Source organism: Salvelinus alpinus, chromosome 1 (assembly GCF_045679555.1).
Source record: "Salvelinus alpinus chromosome 1, SLU_Salpinus.1, whole genome shotgun sequence".
NCBI classification, from domain to species: Eukaryota; Metazoa; Chordata; class Actinopteri; order Salmoniformes; family Salmonidae; genus Salvelinus; species Salvelinus alpinus.
Window position 1 is genome coordinate 85,375,498 of NC_092086.1, and position 20,037 is coordinate 85,395,534.

Here is a 20,037-nt window from a genome sequence, read left to right on the forward strand (position 1 = left end):
TTTCAACCTGCGTGTCCTGATCGCGTCTTGTGTGGGTGGACAAAATCAACATGCGCGTGATGGTCTGGTCAGCATGCTAGACCGCAGCTCCACTTGGGAGGCCCCAAAATGCTGTGTTTTATGGAAGTGAAGGAACAAAACAGAGGAAATTACAGAATCAGGAACAGGTTTCTCATCATCAGATGAGGCTGTTCAGCCATATGCCTGTAGAGAGAGATAAGGACCCCCTCTCATTCTCAAATGCCACATGCATACATCAACCACCACTGTTACCATGGCAACCAGTGCTGTACATGCTAATCAGCTGGCCACCCCGGCGAGGTAGGTACTACACGATTATAGTTATTTGGGTTGCAAAGATTAGGATGTGCACACACACACTAGGTTTGGGCGGTATCCAGATGATCACCGTCCTCATCCCAGGATTTACGGTATTACCGTCTTAGTACACAAGGGGGTGTCAAAAACGCAAAAAAAAGCCCATTGGGCATCTATTACCAGATTGCTAACAAAATGTGCACAAATAATAGTGAATTTCCATGAAGGTTTCTAGGTAAATCTGCCAATGAGTGCAAAATAAACAAATTGCAAATAAAGGCAATCCAGCTCAAAGTTTTACATATATTAGGTAGAAAATACAGAATGTAATTTTTGGTATGTTTGGACATTTACAAAATAATGTGAACAAGAGACATTGTGCAAATGAACTAAATTTTGATGCATGCTTGTCTGAAGGAAGAACAGTACTGGCTTTGGAGCAGCATGTGTACACGCTGTGTCTGTTTGGAGTCTGGAGTAGTTAGGGCAACAGGCCTGCCTGCTCTGCTGAGAAGATGGGGGAGGAGCAGACGGGCAGAGAATGGAGAGAAGAAAAAACGCAAGGAAATCAAAAGATAGCAGTGGCAGCTGTACAGATAACTCATTTAAAGGGCTTTGACTTCTCAAACACTGCAGAAATCTAACAGCAATATCATGATGCCCCATCACCTTATTAATTCAGCCACTTACTTAGACAATGCTAGTTAACTTGCTAGTTAAATGCAGAATTCTTAAATTTCAAGACAAAACACATAAGAAATATATTGAAAAACGCAGATCTAAAACACTTATTTCTTTACCCCTTTTTCTCCCCAATTTCGTGATATCCAATTGGAAGTTAAAGTCTTGTCCATATGGACTCGGGAGAGGCGAAGGTCGAAAGCCGTGCATCCTCTGAAACACGACCACGTCAAGCCATACTGCTTCTTGACACAATGCTCGCTTAATCCGCACCAATGTGTCGGAGGAAACACCGTACACCTGGCGACCGTGTCAGCGTGCATGCGCCCGGCCCGCCACATAAGTCGCTAGAGCATGACGGGACAAGGACAATTCGGCCGGCCAAACCCTCCCCTAACCTGGACGACGCAGGGTCAATTGCGCGCCTCATGGGTCTCCCGGTTGCGGCCAGCTGCGACACAGCCTGGAATCGAACAAGGATCTGTGGTGAAGCAGCTAGCACTGCGATGCAGTGCCTTAGACTGCTGCGCCACTCGGGAGGCCAATAAAAATGTTTCTTATTGTAATTTCTGCTCATCAGACTCATTTTGTGCTTCAGTTGAACTTCTCCACTTCGATGAGAATTCACGAACGGGCAATATATCAGCAGGCAGCGCTCTCCAGTACTTTGTCCAGTGTAGCCAGCCTATTTTTTTCTGGTAAAATGCAAATTAACATAAAACAAAACATTAAGAAATGTAGCTAGCTGCCTTCTTTCTATGATAAACATTCAAAATACAGTTGAAGTCGGAAGTTTAAATACATTTAGGTTGGAGTCATTAAAACTCATTGTACAACCACTCCACACATTTCTTGTTAACAAACTATAGCTTCGGAAAGTCGGTTAGGACATCTACATTGTGCATGACAAGTCATTTTTCCAACAATTGTTTACAGACAGATTATTTCACTTATAATTCACTGTATCACAATCTCAGTGGGTCAGAAGTTTACATACACTAAGTTGACTGTGCCTTTAAACAGCTTGGAAAATTACAGAAAATTGTCATGGCTTTAGAAGCCTCTGATAGGCTAATTGACATAATTTGAGTCAATTGGAGGTGTACCTGTGGATGTATTTCCTACCAATGCCTACCTTCAAACTCAGTGCCAAACTTGCTTGACATGAGAAAATCAACAACCAAAAAAATCTGCCAAGACCTCAGAATCTTTTTTTGTAGACCTCCACAAGTCTGGTTCATCCTTGGGAGCAATTTCCAAACGCCTGAAGGTACCACACGTTCATCTGTACAAACAATAGTACGCAAGTATAAACACCATGGGACCACGCAGCCGTCATACTGCTCAGGAAGGAGACACGTTCTGTCTCCTTTAGATGAACGTACTTTGGTGCGAAAACAGCAGCAAAGGATCTTGTGAAGATGCTGGAGGAAACAGGTACAAACGTATCTATATCCACAGTAAAATGAGTCCTATATCGACATAACCTGAAAGGCCGCTCAGCAAGGAAGAAGCCACTGCTCCAAAACCGCCATAAGAAAGCCAGACTACGGTTTGCAACTGCACATGGGTACAAAGATCATACTTTTTGGAGAAATGTCCTCTTGTCTGATGAAACAAAAGTAGAACTGTTTGGCCATAATGATCATCGTTATGTTGGGAGGAAAAAGGGGGAGGCTTGCAAGCCGAAGAACACCATTCCAACCGTGAAGCATGGAGGTGGCAGCATCATGTTGTGGGGGTGCTTTGCTGCATGAGGGGCTGGTGCACTTCACAAAATAGATGGCATCATGAGGGAGGGAAATTATGTGGATATATTGAAGTAACATCTCAAGACATCAGTCAGGAAATTAAAGCTTGGTCGCAAATAGGTCTTCCAAATCGACAATGACCCAAAGAATACTTCCAAAGTTGTGGCAAAATGGCTTAAGAACAACAAAGTCAAGGTATTGGAGTGGCCATCACAAAGCCCTGACTTCAATCCTTTAGAACATTTGTGGGCAGAACTGAAAATGTGTGTGCGAGCAAGGAGGCCTACAAACCTGACTCTCAGTTACACCAGCTCTGTCAGGAGGAATGGGCCAAAATTCACCCAACTTATTGTGAGAAGCTTGTGGAAGGCTAACCGAAATGTTTGACCCAAGTTAAAGAATTTAAAGGTAATACTACCAAATACTAATTGGGTGTATGTAAACTTCTGACCCACTGGGAATGTGATGAAAGAAATAAAAGCTGAAATAAATCGTTCTCTCTACTATTATTCTGACATTTCACATTCTTAAAATAAAAGTGGTGATCCTAACTGACCTAAGACAAGGAATTTTTACGAGGATTAAATGTCAGGAACTGTGAAATACTGAGTTTAAATGTATTTGGCTACGGTGTATGTAAACTTCCGACTTCAACTGTATGATGGCCATTCATCCTTTTTTCATTGTAAACTCCTTTACTTGTGTGGCTGCCAGCCAAATAGCGTAGCACTTCTATTGTCATCGGATGAGCATGATGCTATTTTCTGCCTAATATATATGTGGCACTAATATATTTTCTGTGAAGTTAAACTATAGTTGCACATCCCTGATCACTCTATTAAAGCAAAAAAACACATTTGACGATCAATTTCAAACGCAACCTCTCAATGCACAGCTGGACTCACCTTCTCCTGCTTTCGCCAGTTGTGCTACTTACAAACAAACACATGACAGGGTAGGCTTCATAATGTAAAATAATGTGACAGGTGAAATGAAGAACACAATCTGCTTTAAAAAAGAAAGTAGCTACAAATATTTAAATTTATTGAAAAAATAAAAGGTATTTCAACGGAATTGAAAAACCATCCCGTGGCCATTTCCAAATACCCCGGTATACCGCCCAAGGCAAGCATATACACACACCTCCCCCACGTCCCAGCAAGTGGTAACATATCCATCCGCCCATTCTCTCCCTTTGGCCCTACACAGGTTGGAGGGTGATATATCACTGCCTACTCCATGCCAACACACTCCCACGCACAGTACACTAGTGTGTAGGTGTGTGAGCCTATAACAATGTTGAGTACCATTGCATCCCACTGAATAAGCCCCTAGTATGAGCAATATCAGGGCCAGCTCACGCCCCATGACAGACCTTGACAGAGCCTACTGCACGAGGCGTTTCCTGTCCTCTCTAATGTAAGCCCTGAGGAATGTGTGTGTAAAGAGAGAGTTTGAAGAGAGAGAGAGAGAGGGAGAGAGAGTGTGGGTGTGTTATGTAATGTCCTTCCAGCCACCACATTCACAATCAGTATTCTTCACAGAAAATAGAGTGAACTGCACTCACGCTGCACTGGAGGAGAGGAGGAGGACCGGATTTGAACGCGTAAGCTAATGACCTGCACAGGTGTGAGCAGATAGGGAAATGAGGCTGAGAATGTCTCTTAAAAGAAGCTTTGGTTCTATTAGAATAATGCTAAAGCTACTGTTTTGTCATTTTTCAGTTAGACAGAATGAACACTAGTTATCCTGCTGAACAGGAACAGCACGTATCCTGTCTATAGCAAGACTGAGGATAGTATGCCGTTTGTTTGTTTGTTTGTAGCAGATGCTCTGACAGCAGCGATAACATCCCAACCTTGACAATCTGACAATCACGCTTGATGGAAGTCTCTCTACATGCTGGCATGACAGAACAAAACCTCACCGATAGCTGCTTCTCTCTGTATTCAAATCAGACTACCAAGCACGCACACCCCAAGTCAAACAGAGAACATCGAATTCTTCTGTGACCCCTACCATCTCCCTCTCGCTTGCTCTTTCTTTCTCCCTCCAAATTGTACATATCTAACAGTCTCTCCCTAAGCTCTCCTGTACCGAATACTGATGTAGGTGAATCAGGTGCAACAGTCAAATGTTTCCTCCACCTCTCTGACTCAAATAGAGACAGACGGAGAACAAGAGAGAGAAAGAGACCAACAGAGATTTAACCTTTATTTTAAATGGAGAAGAGCGATATGGGGTAGAGGGAGTGAGGGGGTTGCCATAATGTACAATCCAAGACTTACTCTTTCCATAATAGGTCACGACATAAAACACGGTGCTTGGGAGAGAGTGAGTGAGTGAGAAAGAGAGAGAGACACTGAACAGCAGTCCTAAAGGGCATTTCCATGTAAAAGGACCCATGAGCACCAACATGTGAAGTTCATAGGAGCATGTCAAATCTGGTGTCAAATGAAAGCTAAGAGTCTTTTTCTTCTTCTTTTTTTGCCATATTAGGGCTGAGCCCAATAGGTTGTTGGTCGACCAAGATTTGTTGTTGTTGAGCAGTAACAAATATATATATATTTTAAGGCCCACGAGACACCTGTCTTATTCACGCCCATCTCAGTGAACTAATCCATTGCGGAGGCCGCGGGGATGGCACAGTCCAAGAAGAAGGGGAGTGTGGCTAAGATGCACAATGCACGTCTCTCTCCAGAATGAGTGCTCTGTCAATTTGTGCACATTCATTGTTTCATAGTGTGAATTGTTTGCGTTTGATTGTTAATGTCTATCAATTCCCCATTACATTTACCATTAATTCCTCAAATCTGGAATCTACAATGTTTGTTTGGTTAAGGTAATGTCTGTTAATGCATTCAATATATTATTATTCCAGACTTACCATTCTCATTTTCGGAGTGGACATGTTTGCAGAGCGCACCATTTATGCTACACTTGTGAGAATCAAGTTTAGGTTTATTTCATTCCATTTACAAGTTTTGTCAATTTAGTCATTGTATTTTGTTTGGAGCACTCCTGTCAATGTGGAGTAAGGACGTGCACCTGATTACACATAGAATGTACCACCACTAATGAGCTGTGAAGCTTCTGAAAGTAATGTTTTCTTCTCCTCAAACAGCAAGCAAACTAAGTCTGTTTTTACATCCATTAACAATGACAATAGTTCCTTAATGTATTTGAAAAATCTTTCCAGCTCTCTTTCTTTCAATAAGCACACAGCATGAAAGGGAAAAACGTCATGCTCTGATCCAGTGGAAACGTCATAAAATAGGCCTACCTGATTACTTCTATTCCCTTGCGCAAATAGCCTACAGCTGTGTCTGTCCCGAGCTCACTGGCTCGGGAAACTGAGGGCCCAGAATATTTTATACAATGTTGCAAGGAGCTTCAGGCCAGACCCAAGTTAATAGTTGATTCAATGTTTCAAGTTCATTGTAGAAAGGCTATGCATAGCGAATGTGATTTATAGGATTTTTTTTTTATATATTAAAAATCAGGATATTTTCTACCTCCAGGCTGCAATGTTTTTATTTGATGGCTTTATAGGCTATTTTTACATAATTGGCAATATCATTTTCTTTTTAGGTTTGTATCTTTTTTATTTTGAATAACCACATGACAATGATTGAGAAGACGTTCTTCTAAATTAAATAAAACTGTTCCAAGAAAATGTGCAGTTAGCTTAAAAGCATCAGACAAACTCAATGTATAAATGGTTGATTGTTATATTTCGTTTTGGATAAATAATTTGCCTTCTGTACGTTTCACAAAACTTTGCCTTGTGCTTTGTAATTCCGTTACCAAAAACCTCACATATCTTTAAGATATTTTCAAATTTCCTAGAGGGAGGATTATAAAAGTTCACAGAAGTAACAAGTAAAAGGTAGACCTACCAATTAGTTAGTGTTTTTACTGATATCAAGATCTTTTATGAATTATCAAGTGATTAAAACTCGTTCAGTTACCAAATCTGTAATGGAATTACCTAAAAATCATTAACAAAAAAACTGCAATTGAGTTGGGTCACCTGCTACTGTTCTCCCTTCCAGTGGCCTACTGTTATTTTCAGATCATAACAGTTTTTTTTCTCTTTCTGTCTTCTGGAGATCAAAGCAAGACTGAAAATCTGGACAACCCCTCCCTCTCACCCACTCTCCCTCTAGCTGCCGCTCTCTTCTCTCTCCAGTTAATAGTACGTCTCCCGGTACCTACCACCTACCCTCTTTCATTTACTGTAACAAGCATTCTCACGCACTGACCGACACCAGACATCCATCAACGTTGAAAAGTAGGTGAAATGTGGTCAGTCCAATCCTGGCTGGATCAAACCTGAACTCATCATAGACGTCTGTTTCACAAGTTCAGACATCACAGTACAGCACAGTACTGTAAAGTGGAGTACAGTAGAGCACAGTATAATGTACTGTACTCTACTGAACATATCTACTTTACTGTACTCTACTGTGCTGTACTGAACTCTACTGTGATGTCCGAACTTGTGAAATATAGATGACCAAACGTGGTCTTGTTTGGAGGCAGAGCTCATTTTAACAGCCACTTTGTAGAAAACCCAAATATGCAAAAGCAGGATATTGCATATTTCTACCTTTGTGTACCTATTCAGGAAACGTCACCATGAAGAGAATGATATTCATATGCATTTCTGTGTAGTACAGATCTGGGACCCATGATTTAATTCCATTACAGTAAATCCACTTAACCTACTGTAGTTCAAATACACTTTTTCAAACTCAAGGTGTCATGTCATAGCCAACACTCCATTCTTTCTGCAGACATCTTGGAATCTTAATTCGGAGAAGATATTTAACAGAGTTTTTGGAAAACGTGGTCGTATAAAAAAATTGAGGGAGATTTTACCGTAATTCTGTTAGCAAACGTTGCATCTGCACAGTTCTTGCAGTAAACATGTTTTTGTGAAATGTTCTATATTAATTATTGACATTTTCCTTGTGCATAGAGTTGTATGGTTTGTTAAACTTGGAAATCAATGTTTTTTGTTTGGCATACATTTTTATGTAAAAAGTCTGAGTCAAAGAGTAAATCCCTTATCGTGGAATTGCCCTACAGTAGAAATACCAGTCATTTGCTGGCCTTAATCTGGACAATAATTATGCTTCTCTCTCTCTAGGTGAGAGAGCTAAACTTTCGAGAGTAGACACAGTCTTTCTCTTAAACCCGTAGAAGATGAGAGAAGCCATTTTGTTACCTCACATAAATACCGTAACACTACCTGGCGAAGAACCAAGAGACGGACACCTCAGGGAGACCAGTGGTGAGGGAGAGAGTGTACCTACAGAGGAAAGGGAAGGGCACTCCATACCGTTTCAATCTTTAATCACACAGAAGAAAAACAAGGAACTCAAATTTGCAGTTTAATGGGTATTTGGTTTAAAGGTGTAAAGGTTTCACAGCTGGGATCAAGCAAACTAATCAAATAGTGATAGATGGGTAGTTTGCTTTCCACATAATTAATCTAGTGTCTAATAAATGGCCTTAATGGATTGTTTTATCTCCTATTGAACAGTCTGTGTTTATTCACCTGTGTCTGGCTGGCCCCAGCTCCCATTCAGTCCTGAGGCCTGATTCACAAAACATTATTTCTGAAAAAACCTAAGGAGTTCAAGAAAAAAAAAAGTTAATCAGATAGTTCTCAAAATGTTCTTTGTAATTCATAGTTTTCTTAGGAACTTTGTAAATATCTTATTTTGTGGCATTGACATTGAAACCAATAAATACGCATATGTGACGAGGATGATAGGATTTGGCCCACTATAATAAAGTGTTGATACTTCCGTTTTATTACATTTATTTATCTGCTATATGTCTCTAGATTATTATTATATTTTTGGGGGCTCGAACCCTTTATGCACAAAAACAAACGTAATTGGTTTCACACATTATAGCCTTCAGACTACCTATACCAAAAACTAAAATGGATAACCAAGAAAAGCACAATAAAAACTTCCGCAAACAAGAGCTTGAAGTGATGGTGGAGGAAATAGCAGCCATGAAAAGGTTGCTGTTAGGGACACTCGAAAAACTGCAGAGACCAAAAAGAGAAGATGGGCGAGAGTGGCAAAGTAGGTCTCTGAAGTTGGAGGTATGGCAAGGGACAATGATGCCGTAAAAAAATAATGGTCCGACATCAAGCCGGCTGCTAAGAAGAAGGGAGCTGAGAGATCATTCATGTGGACCAGCTGGAGGAGAAGGCGTTGTCCATGATAGGAGACGATGGTGGTAGAGGGACTGCACGACCGGTAAGTAAAGTACCTACGTTTGCTAGCTAACGCGTAACGAAATTATAGCCAACATAGCTAACAACGTTAGCCAAATTCTTCTTTGCAAATTGACGAGTGAACGCTAGCTATTTAACGCTTTTAGAATATTGTCATATATTGTTAATTACTAGCTAGCTAGATAATGCGCATTTAATTCGTTTTCTTGCTGTATTTAAATGTCCGGTAGCCAACTGTTTGTCACAGTGGCGCAAGAAAATGTTCATGGTTACAAAAGTATCCATTCGTCACAAGACAAGCGTTTAGCTGTTATAATGTTAAGTACATTTTCAAGAAGAAATACTAAAACATTATTTTCAAGAATCCCATTTCTTCTTAACTATTTTCTTAGGAAGAAACATATTGGAAATATTCTTAATTTTTCCCCCTAACTTTATTGAGGAATAGCAACTTTGCTTAACTTTCTTCATAAGTCTATACTTAAGGAAAAACTGGCAGTTAAGAAATTTCTTCTTAAAAAGGTTTAGTGAATCTGGCCCCTGGAGTGCATCAGGTCTCAAGTCTTAATGGAGGAGCAAGCTAGCCCCCCTGTTCTCCTCTCTTTCGCTCGACTGCCCTGAATGCCTAAATCGTGCCATGCCTTCCAGGAGCATGTAAACAAGGCAGCCAGCACATTGGTTGAGGGAGTGGTGTTGCTGTGCTGTCATTCGCTGTCTGTGATGGGTAGGGCCGGGAGGCTGTGGTCACCAGCACCTGAGGAGGGTTAGACTAGATACTCTACTAGCCATTGTAACACAGTCAGAGCCCAGCCCCAGACCACCACTCATACTCAACTACCCCCATTTCTAATACATTTTAGGGGTCTTAAAAAGGTATTAGAAATGCATTAAGACACAATAATACTGAAGTAAAGATCACTGCCAACTAATATCAACATTTAGTTTAGGATATTTTTTTCTGCTTTCTTTAAGTTTAAGAAATATTGCCTTGTTCCTTGAAATTCAGTTACCCACATATCTTTAAGATATTCTCTGATTTCTCTCCCTGATGAGGGAGGATTATGAAAGTTCACAGAAGTAACAAGTAAAAGGTAGACCTACCACTTAGTTAGTGTTTTTACTGATATCAAGTTTATGAATTATTAATTGATTAAAACACTATTATTTTACCAAAATCGGTAACGGAATTTCTGCAATTGAATTGGCTACAATGGGAAAGTAGTAGTCACAAACCACAGGTCACCTGCTACTGTGCCCCCTTCACCTGGCATACTGTCATGTTCAGCTCATAACCGTTTTGTTTTTCATTCTGTTTTTCATTCTCAACTCCCTCTCCCCTCCCTACTGTACAGTAGTGAAGTGTGTAGAATAATACCCACATTTGCAAAGGATTACATATTGCTATCTTTGTGTACATATTTACGATACATCACCATTTTTTTTATTTTTTTTATTTTTTTTTTATTATTTTTTTTTTTACCGTTATTTTACCAGGTAAGTTGACTGAGAACACGTTCTCATTTGCAGCAACGACCTGGGGAATAGTTACAGGGGAGAGGAGGGGGATGAATGAGCCAATTGTAAACTGGGGATTATTAGGTGACCGTGATGGTTGAGGGCCAGATTGGGAATTTAGCCAGGACACCATGAAGAGAATGACATTCATATCCATAATTATGCATTTCTGTGTAGTACAGATCTGGGACCCATGATTTAATTCCATTACAGTAAAGAGTAAATTACAGAGACCAATAATGAAATTCCATAACTGCAATTCTGGTACTGGGTGTAAATCCACTTCACTTACTGTAGTTCAATAACCAAAATAGATTTTTTTCAAACTCAAGGTGTCATGTTATAGATGTCTGCAACCCCATTATTTCTGCAGACATCTTTTGGGAAAACGTGGTCACAAACTGAAGGAGATTTTACTGAAATTCTGTTACCAAACTTTGCATCTGCACAGTTCTTTCTGTAAATGTGTTTTTGTAAAAATGGCAGTGTAAATTGTTAAAAGAAGTCCTTGCACATAAAGTTCATGTTTGTTTTGTGTTCCGTAACCGTAAAATTGCCCATATATCTGTGTCCCTTTCCCTCTCATTCACCGAGATCGTTTCCATTCTCATCACTCTCAGCAACCCCTCTCCCATCTCTCCTTTTATCTCTCACTCAACAACCCCCACTCGCTAAACCTCTCTCCTTAAATCTCTCACATTCATTTTCTTTCTCACATGCACCAACATTACATGCCCCAAGCCCTGTTGTTTCAGTTGATTTAGTATGGGAATGGATGTGCTACTGATTACATAAGGCCCAGCCCCATCCCTCACCAAGCACCAGCACAAACAGACAGCCAGGACAAGAGATAGAGGCTGATGCTGGAGGAGAACACATCCCATTCTTTATCCCTATGCACTGAGCCATCACCTACAAGACCACAGTACTGCTACTTATTGCTTTCTGTTGAGTCAAATTAACAGTTACAGTACCTTCAGAAAGTAGTCACACCCCTTGACTTTTTCCACATTTTGTGACATTACAGCCGGTTAAAATATATTAAAATTGACATTTTGTGTCACTGATCTACACACACACACACACACACACACACACAATACCCCATAATGTCACAGTGGAATTATGTTTTTATACATAATGAAATGCCTTGAATCAATAAGTATCCAACCTCTTTGTTATGGCAAGCCTAAACTTCAGGAGTAGAAATGTGCTTCACAAGTCAGATAAGTTGCATGGATTAATTGTGTGCAATAAATGGTGTTTACCATGATTTATTAATGACTACCCCATCTCTGTATCCCACACATACAATTACAGTGCCTACGGAAAGTATTCATAACCCTTACTGATTGTACATTGTTGTTACATCCTGAATTTTCTCACCCATCTACACACAACACTACATAATTACATATTTTTAGAAAATTTGTACTTTTTGAATTAAAACACAGAAATATCGAATTTACATAAGTATTCACACCCGAGCCAATACTTTGTAGAAGCACCTTTGACAGCGATTACAGCTTTGAGTCTTTCTGGGTAAGTGTCTACGAGCTTTCCGCACCTGGATTCTGCAACATTTGCCCATTAATCTTATCAAAATTCGTCAAGCTCTATCAAGTTGGCTGTCTAGCAATGATCAACAACCATTTTCAGGTCTTGCCATAGATTTTCAAATAGATTTAAGTCAAAACTGTAACTCGGCCACTCAGGAACATTCAATGTCATCTTGGTAAGTAACTCCAGTGTAGATTTGGTCTTGCGTTTTAGGTTATTGTCCTGCTGAAAGGTGAATTCATCTCCCAGTGTCTGGTAGAAAGCAGACTGAACAAGATTTTCCTCTAGGATTTTGCCTGTGCTTAGCTTCATTCCATTGAAATTTTAACTGAAAAACTCCCCAGGCCTTAATGATTACAAGCATACCCAGTAATGTGTTGGATTTGGCCAGAACAAAAAGTGAGTTGCTTGGAAAGGAAGGAAACTATACTAACCTAAATGACAAAGTGAAAAGAAGGAAGCCTGTACAACATGCATCCTGTTTGCAATAAGGCACTAATGTAATACTGCAAAAAATGTGGCAAAGAAATTAACGTTTGGTCCTGAATATGAGGCATTATGTTTGGGGGAAATCCAACACATCACTGAGTACCACTCTTCACTCCTTATTTTCAAGCATGGTGGTGGTTGCATCATATTATGAGTATGCTTGTCATCGGCAAGGACTATGGAGTTTTTGGGGGGGATAAAAAGAAAAGGAATTGAGCTAAGCACAGACAAACTCCTAGAGGAAAACCTGGTTCAGACTGCTTTCCACCAAACACTGGGAGACAAATCCACCTTTCAGCAGGACATTAACATAAAATGCTAGGCCAAACCTACACTGGAGTTACTTACCAAGACGACCTTGAATGTTCCTGAGTTGCCTAGTTACAGTTTTGACTTAAATCAACTTGAAAATGTATGGAAAGACTTAAATGGCTGTCTAGCAATAACCAACTTGACAGAGCTTGAAGAATTCTAAAAATAATTTGGAAAGGATAACGAGAACAGAGGGTCTTTTGATAATGGACGTGCTTTGTACAGTAGGGACAAGGAAAGTATGGGAAGCAGGCTTTTTTTTGACAAATCTAATCCATATTATCTTGTCTATCTACATCAATGTAAGAACCAATATACCGTACACAAACAGTGGTGGAGTTCACAATCAGACATTATAAACTGGGTGGTTCGAGCTCAGAATGCTGATTGTCTGAAAGCCGTGGTATATCAGACCGTATACCACGGGTATGACAAAACATTTATTTTTACTCTTCTAAATACATTGGTAACCAGTTTATAATAGTAATAAGGCACCTCTGGGGTTTGTGGTATATGGCCAATATACCACGGCTAAGTGCTGTATCCAGACACTCCACGTTGTGTCGTGCATAAGAACAGCCCTTAGCCGTGGTATATTGGCAATATATCACACCCCCTCGACATAAATCAGACCCACTGAGGGAGCTGTAGGTTCCTTTCAAGGATGTGGAGGCCCAATCTAAAACACGAAAGGCAGTGTGGCGAGCTAGTCAAGGGATCTGTTCTGTGGTCGGGACCCGATTGATGTGTTTGGAAACACAATCAGGCTACAGTCCATCTGCAGTGGACCAATTGATCTGGACACACACACCCCACAACATGGAGTGGAGCTGTTTGTTTCCCGAGATAGCAATACGTTCAGATCGTTTTTGCAGGGATGAATGTGCTATACACCTTCAGCTAGTGTTATTTTACCCCCACACACTCCCTCACTCCTCTCTCTGCCCCCTTTCACATCTTTCACTCTAGTTTCTGGGAAGCTCTCCAAAATCATTTTGTTTTCCCCATTTGCTGATCTCTGCGAGCCAAACACACACATCCTGATGCCCAGATACACTCTAACAACCACCATTAAACACTCGGCCCTTTAAGCATCAGGGGCTAGTACGCTGCTAACACAATGAATCCACACATGGGCGTCAATAGGGCTGAAGAGACTCCCATTATTTTCTTGGCGAACTCCTAGAAGTAGGATCTATTCCCTCTGTTAGCACCAACCCACTCAGTTCAACCCACAGACCAAGCTCATCATTAGGTAGGCTGCTGATGTTAGCTCTTCTACTGTGGGCTGGACACTGGCTTCATAACGAGGCACTCAGACCTAAGTCCTAGTATTGCATCCTCTATAGGAGAGACAAATGTAGCAGCAAAAGCAGTTTGAGGGTGACATAAGCTAAACCATGTTTTATACTGGAAAGCCACTTAGTCCCTGTTTCAGAAACCAACCACCTACCCGCCCCACTCATTCATTGCCACACAGCACTCCATCCACTTTCACATGGAATGACCCCATGGGGAGTGTATTAACTGAACCCAAGATTAGCCTAACATACAGTAGCTCAAAATCTTCTCTCATACTGCATAGGCTCCAAACCTTGCTTCATAAACAAGCCTCCACTCAAATCTCTACAGCCAAAGACAGGATAATTGTACAGAATCAGAGTTCAACAGCAGCCACAAGGAGATGAAACCTCAGTGGCATGTTCACATCTGAAAATACCTTGAAACACCATGACCATGTAACGTGCTGGGGATTACAAATGAACCCCAGCTGGGACTCTAATAGGTGACATTATTACACAGCCACCCAGGACGGCCTGATTCAGCCTGCACCCTGGCATCCCAGTGGCGTGATGCCTGGCATCCCAGTGGCGTGATGCCTGGCATCCCAGTGGCGTGATGCCTGGCATCCCAGTGGCGTGATGCCTGGCATCCCAGTGGCGTGATGCCTGGCATCCCAGTGGCGTGATGCCTGGCATCCCAGTGGGCAGTCCGGGCAGATGCACTACAGCCAGCTGGCTGTAGCTGTACAACTGGCACAGCAGTGGCACTGCCAGCCAAACTGCCCCCTCTGCCTCTTGATAAGTGTGTGGAGCTAAAAACCCAAGTTAGCCTTCCCTGCAGTGACTAGGATTATGTGTGTGTGTGTGTGTGTGTGTGTGTGTGTGTGTGTGTGTGTGTGTGTGTGTGTGTCCTCTGCTGCCATATTGAAGGCTCTTACATAATCTCTATCCTTTGATGTTTTGCTTCAGCATCGACGTGACATTACAGTAGCTTAGGGAATGTTTCTGGAGATGTCTCTAAATATATATTATACTGGACCCGTACGTTTGGCTTGGGCATCGAGCTAAAGTGAAAATACTGGAGACGAGACACTGAAACCATTCCCAGTGCTCATATGGATGGAAATATCATATTAGATTTAACCGTTACGAGAACAAGCTATTCAGGTAGTTGCAACAAATGACAAGCTGCTAATGCTAGCCTAGGCTATATATTGGTACAGTCATGTCTGGCTGTGCATCTTATTGTACCCAAGGAGTGTCCAAGTGCATGTGTAAGCTGTCAGAGACAATTGGTCTCTGAGCCTTCTGGTGACTCTGACAAGGGGTCTGACAGAGGGGAGACGTCTTGGAACTTTCTCTGAAGAGGGAGATATTTGTATGAATGAGTGATAAGTGTGTGTGTGTGTGTGTGTGAGACAATGAGAGAGCGCGACAGTCATGGCTGCGACAGTGGAACCGCCTCGGGTACCTCCTACTACCCACCACTCTGTGTTGACATGTCATGCTTCATACTGACTATCATTAGACACAGAGGGGCCTGGCTGGCCGGGCCAAGATTGGTGCAGTAAAGGAAGCTAACCAATAAACACTGGAGTAGAAAATATCACCACAATGTGAGTGTGATTTACTGCAACATTCATCACCACCACCCTCAACTGTCCACTGGATCTGTCTCGCTACTCATGACAAGCCATGAGAGGAGGAGCAACGATAAAGGGAGGATGGAGAGATGAATGAAAGAGGACAAGGAATGGAAGGAACATGCATAGCCTTCAATATAATGGAAGTAGCCCTCAAGACAATCTAACAATAAGGTCTAGGGACATCTGAGTCAACACTGTCTCCTGTTATGCTAATATTCCATCATTGGAAGGTCTTTGTTCGCCATCTAACCTATTCACACAGGGAATGCGACGTGTAAATGACACATTCATTGTGTTATTTTGTCAGCGCTGCTGCCAAAGGAGACCATTCAATCCATCACTGGCTGCTAGGCACTTCACACCGGCCCATATTCATTATTAGACCAACATCGGTCTCATGTCTTTTAAATGTGGTCTATTTTTTTCCATCTATTTTTACCAGTAGGCTAACGTGCCCCAAGGAATAGGGGGGGGGAAATGAACACGATTATTTGAAAAAAATTGACATGATTGTTTGTGATGCTCTGTGTCCAGCATGGCAGGTTCTCAGATGAAGTCATCAACACAGACACAAAGCATTACCTGGGCCAACAGATGTTTTCCTTGGTAAACCCATTTGGCGTGATAATATGGTACTTTATGCTCTTAGTCCCCCCCCCCCATTGCTAAAACCCCTCCATCAACCTCGCTCTTCTCCATCGCGCCCACAGTTCCTCTCCTTCCACTTCTCTCTCCCCCTCTCCCGCCATCCCTCTCTCTCTCAACCCCAGAAGGGGCAGATTAAGTGAAAACAGCTATACAGCAGAACAAACAACAAGCTGTTACATAACCTAATCTCTACTTCTCTGAGAAAAGACTGAACCACATCACGACACACTCACGTAAGGGTAACGCATCTAAATGTGTGTGTGTGTGTTCACGACTCCTTTTCCCTAGTTAATGTAGCTCTACAGGCAGCATGAAAACTCAACATAACAAGTCTCATGTATCAGTGCTCCCATCACTGTGCAGTCAGTGTACAAATCACACACACACAATAGAATCGTGAGTTAATACAAACAACTACATCTTCTGTACATTTCTAGAATATCCTCATCCTAAATTGAAAAATATATTAAATCATGATGATTCATGATCAGTCATTTTCTAAACCAGTGTTTTGGCAGGCACTACGTTAGGCTACTTACAAGATAAAGAAAACATCCATTCACAGAAACTGTTCAATAAAGACACTGACCACAGTGAAAAATCTACATGGACAAAAACAGTGGAATGGATTAATAACTCGCTATCAGCACGTGTGTCCTGGTTAGAAAAGTACATGGAGTTCTCTCTGCAATCAACACGGAGTCTATAGGTCCAAGTTGGTTAAATATGCTCCTATTTGAGCTCTTCAAATGGTGGAAGATCATTTGAGCGATTTCAGTGCAGAATTGCATTGTTTTGAATGTGTATTAGGATATTTAATTAGAATTTCATGTTTTTGAATGTGTAACACACAAGTTGTATTTCATGATTTGAAACTGAATATTGCATTCATTTTAAAATATGAGACTTTTATGCATTTGTAAATTTGATACCAAGACAATGAATGCAATATTTACCATATTGAAACTGAACACATAAATATTACATTTCAATATTCAACTGAAATCAAATTTTGAAACTAAATGCAATATTCAGTCGATTCAGTTTCAAATCATGAGATACAAGTTCAATTTATGAATTTAATGATTCAATGTGATATACAGCCCGACGGTGCTCTGTACACACACACGTCCAAAAGCACGAACACGCGCACTTTAGATTAATGAGCAAAACAGTGCTCCTGGAAGGTGAAATAACACATGTAGGACTGGGGTGTCTTGTTATGGGTAACTACAGTGATGGACGCTAATTGGGAGCGGTGACTAAACACAAAGTGTGCTTGCCGTGTGCGCGCGCACACACACACACACACACACACACACACACACACACACATCTCTGGTCCTAACGTGATCAGACATCTCAGCTCCAAGGGGGTGGATGTGGTCTGGGAGGGGAGTGGAGAGAGAGAGATGGAGGAAGAGAGGAGTAGAGAGTGATACATACTGCTGTAGAGTGTATCTATCCAAGAGAGTCGGGGGAGGCCACGAGTGCTCAGGGGCTCCATCCTCCTAGCAACGATTCCTGTTAAAAAAAACACTCCTTTCCCTTTCTGTTCTTCTCCTTCTTTTTCACAGGTGAAAGGCAGTCGTCATCTCAGGCAACAAAAGACCAACACAAAAAAACACTTTGGGTCCAACAGGAGTACAGACAGAGAGAACAAGAGAATAAACGAGTGTGTACCAGCCCTCTGCTTTAACGGTTGCTCTCAGACTGAGCTCCAACGACAGGCAGAGAAAAAAAAACGACAGGCTAGAGACGGTCACAGCCAACCGTTGCTAGGGAAGAGGGAAAGCACTCCCTATCTCTCGCTCTCTTTTGCTCGCTCACTCCCACTCCCTCTTTCCATCTCTCGAGCATGCACGCACAGCTCCTCTCGCTCGCTCATCCAATCCCCTCTCTCTCCTCGTATGTTCTCTTCTTCTGCATGTCTCTCTTGCTCTGGTATGAGCACATCAACATCAGAACCTCCACATGATGTTTCTATGTCATGTCCTTTCTCAGGGACAGGGAGACATCAAACAAAAACAGACCTCTCTCTCTCTCAAGAGGTTGCATTAGTCCAGTTGTCTGTACTGTAATATTCTGATACAGCCTGTGTACTAATGGACTAGGAAGACTAGCCTGTGTGTCCTAATGTGTTTCTGAATGGCTCCACAAATACACCCCTCTCCTGACTGGACAAGACTAGTCCTGTTGGCTGTACAGTACTGGCCAGTACTAAAAGACACCACTTCCAGTTTGTGATAAGGGCAGGAACAATACCAGTATCGCGATACTCGTTAGTATCGTGACAAGGAAACAAAACATGAAGCAGATTTAAGTTCTTTAGGAAAACAGCCCTAATGTTGAAAACAAATCATTATGTTGTCATCCAGTCACATGTATTTATTTTCCAAGCAATAGTGCACAATATGTTACATACAACAGGTTTTGAAAGGACCAAAGAATTGCCTACTTCGTCTTTCCATTTTTGCCATGGATTTTTTTGTTGTCTGTGATATGGAGCGATGCGGGTGAACCAAATGTTTTAACCGGATTCTGAGACTGATGGAGTTAGGAAGTGATGGGGGCAGAGGGGTTGTTGTGATCGTGTCAGAGACAAAAGAGACTAGTTTGTGTGTGTGTGTGTGTGTGTGTGTGTCTCTCCAGACAGACTCTCTGGGACGCTGTTGAGGAGATAGAGCAGAGGAGAGAGCATGAAAGAGAGATGAAAATAAAAGGAAGTCTACAACAGATGACAGTAAAGGGCCAGAGAGATGTGGGTGTAGAGAAGGGTAGTGCTGAAAACAATAGAACAAGAGGTAGAGAAGGAGGGGCAGATGGGCTCTGTCATCTTTTCTCTTCTCCATTCCCGTGACAACGAGCCATATCTTCCTCACTGTTCGACTGACACACACCCCCCCCCCGCACTAGAAACAGACACACACACACTTTCGGAATCAAATGAAAAAGACACTCATGTTAGCTCTCTCCTGTTCTTCACCAAGTAAACCTAGCGGACCAGTGACCATCACTACATGTCCCTACTCCTCAGACACTACTGTGGTAGTAATAGTAGTGGTGGTAAATCTCTCATGTGTGTGTCTGACATCTCCACAGATACACAGAGTTGAGTGGGATCAGCAGAGGGAACTGGGAATTACAACAGCAGTACACACACACACACACACCGCAAACTTGATATTCACCAAAATTCAGTTAACCACCAAAAACGCACCGCTCAATGTCCTTCAGCATGGCCACGGATACAGACTGCAGTTGTTCAGGCTTGTAGCAGCAAATAAAATCTGACAGCGTCAGGCCTTTAACATTGAGAAATCACTGTTCACAAGCCGCTCTCCTCCCTAACAATAACGAACCAATTAACTGTGTGTGTGTGTGTGTGTGTGTGTACAGAGATCTTAAAGTCATGCATCACAAAGACCCTCTGAAGTGCTCCCTCTTCCCTCCACCTCCCCCCCTTTACTTTCAACCCCCAAACCACCCGCTCTCTCCTTCAACATTGTGGGAAGATGAGAAGTGCTCTCCTCCAACCCCTCCTTTTTCTCCTGCAACCCCCATCCAACCCA

At 41.8% G+C, this 20,037-nt stretch overlaps 1 protein-coding gene across 4 annotated transcripts in view; it reads right to left on the reverse strand.

The window, feature by feature from the left end:
* Positions 1-20,037, reverse strand: part of LOC139532320 (active breakpoint cluster region-related protein-like) — a 218,784-nt gene that overhangs the window by 165,335 nt on the left and 33,412 nt on the right. For 2 of the 4 annotated variants that reach the window (XM_071329800.1, XM_071329825.1), the window contains exon 1: positions 17,912-18,273. The exons of the other annotated variants lie outside the window; for them this stretch is intronic. In XM_071329800.1, the coding sequence (XP_071185901.1) occupies positions 17,912-17,972 (61 nt within the window). In that variant the 5' untranslated portion in view covers positions 17,973-18,273. Of the gene's footprint in view, positions 1-17,911; positions 18,274-20,037 lie in introns of those variants that run through there. 4 annotated transcript variants of the gene reach the window in all.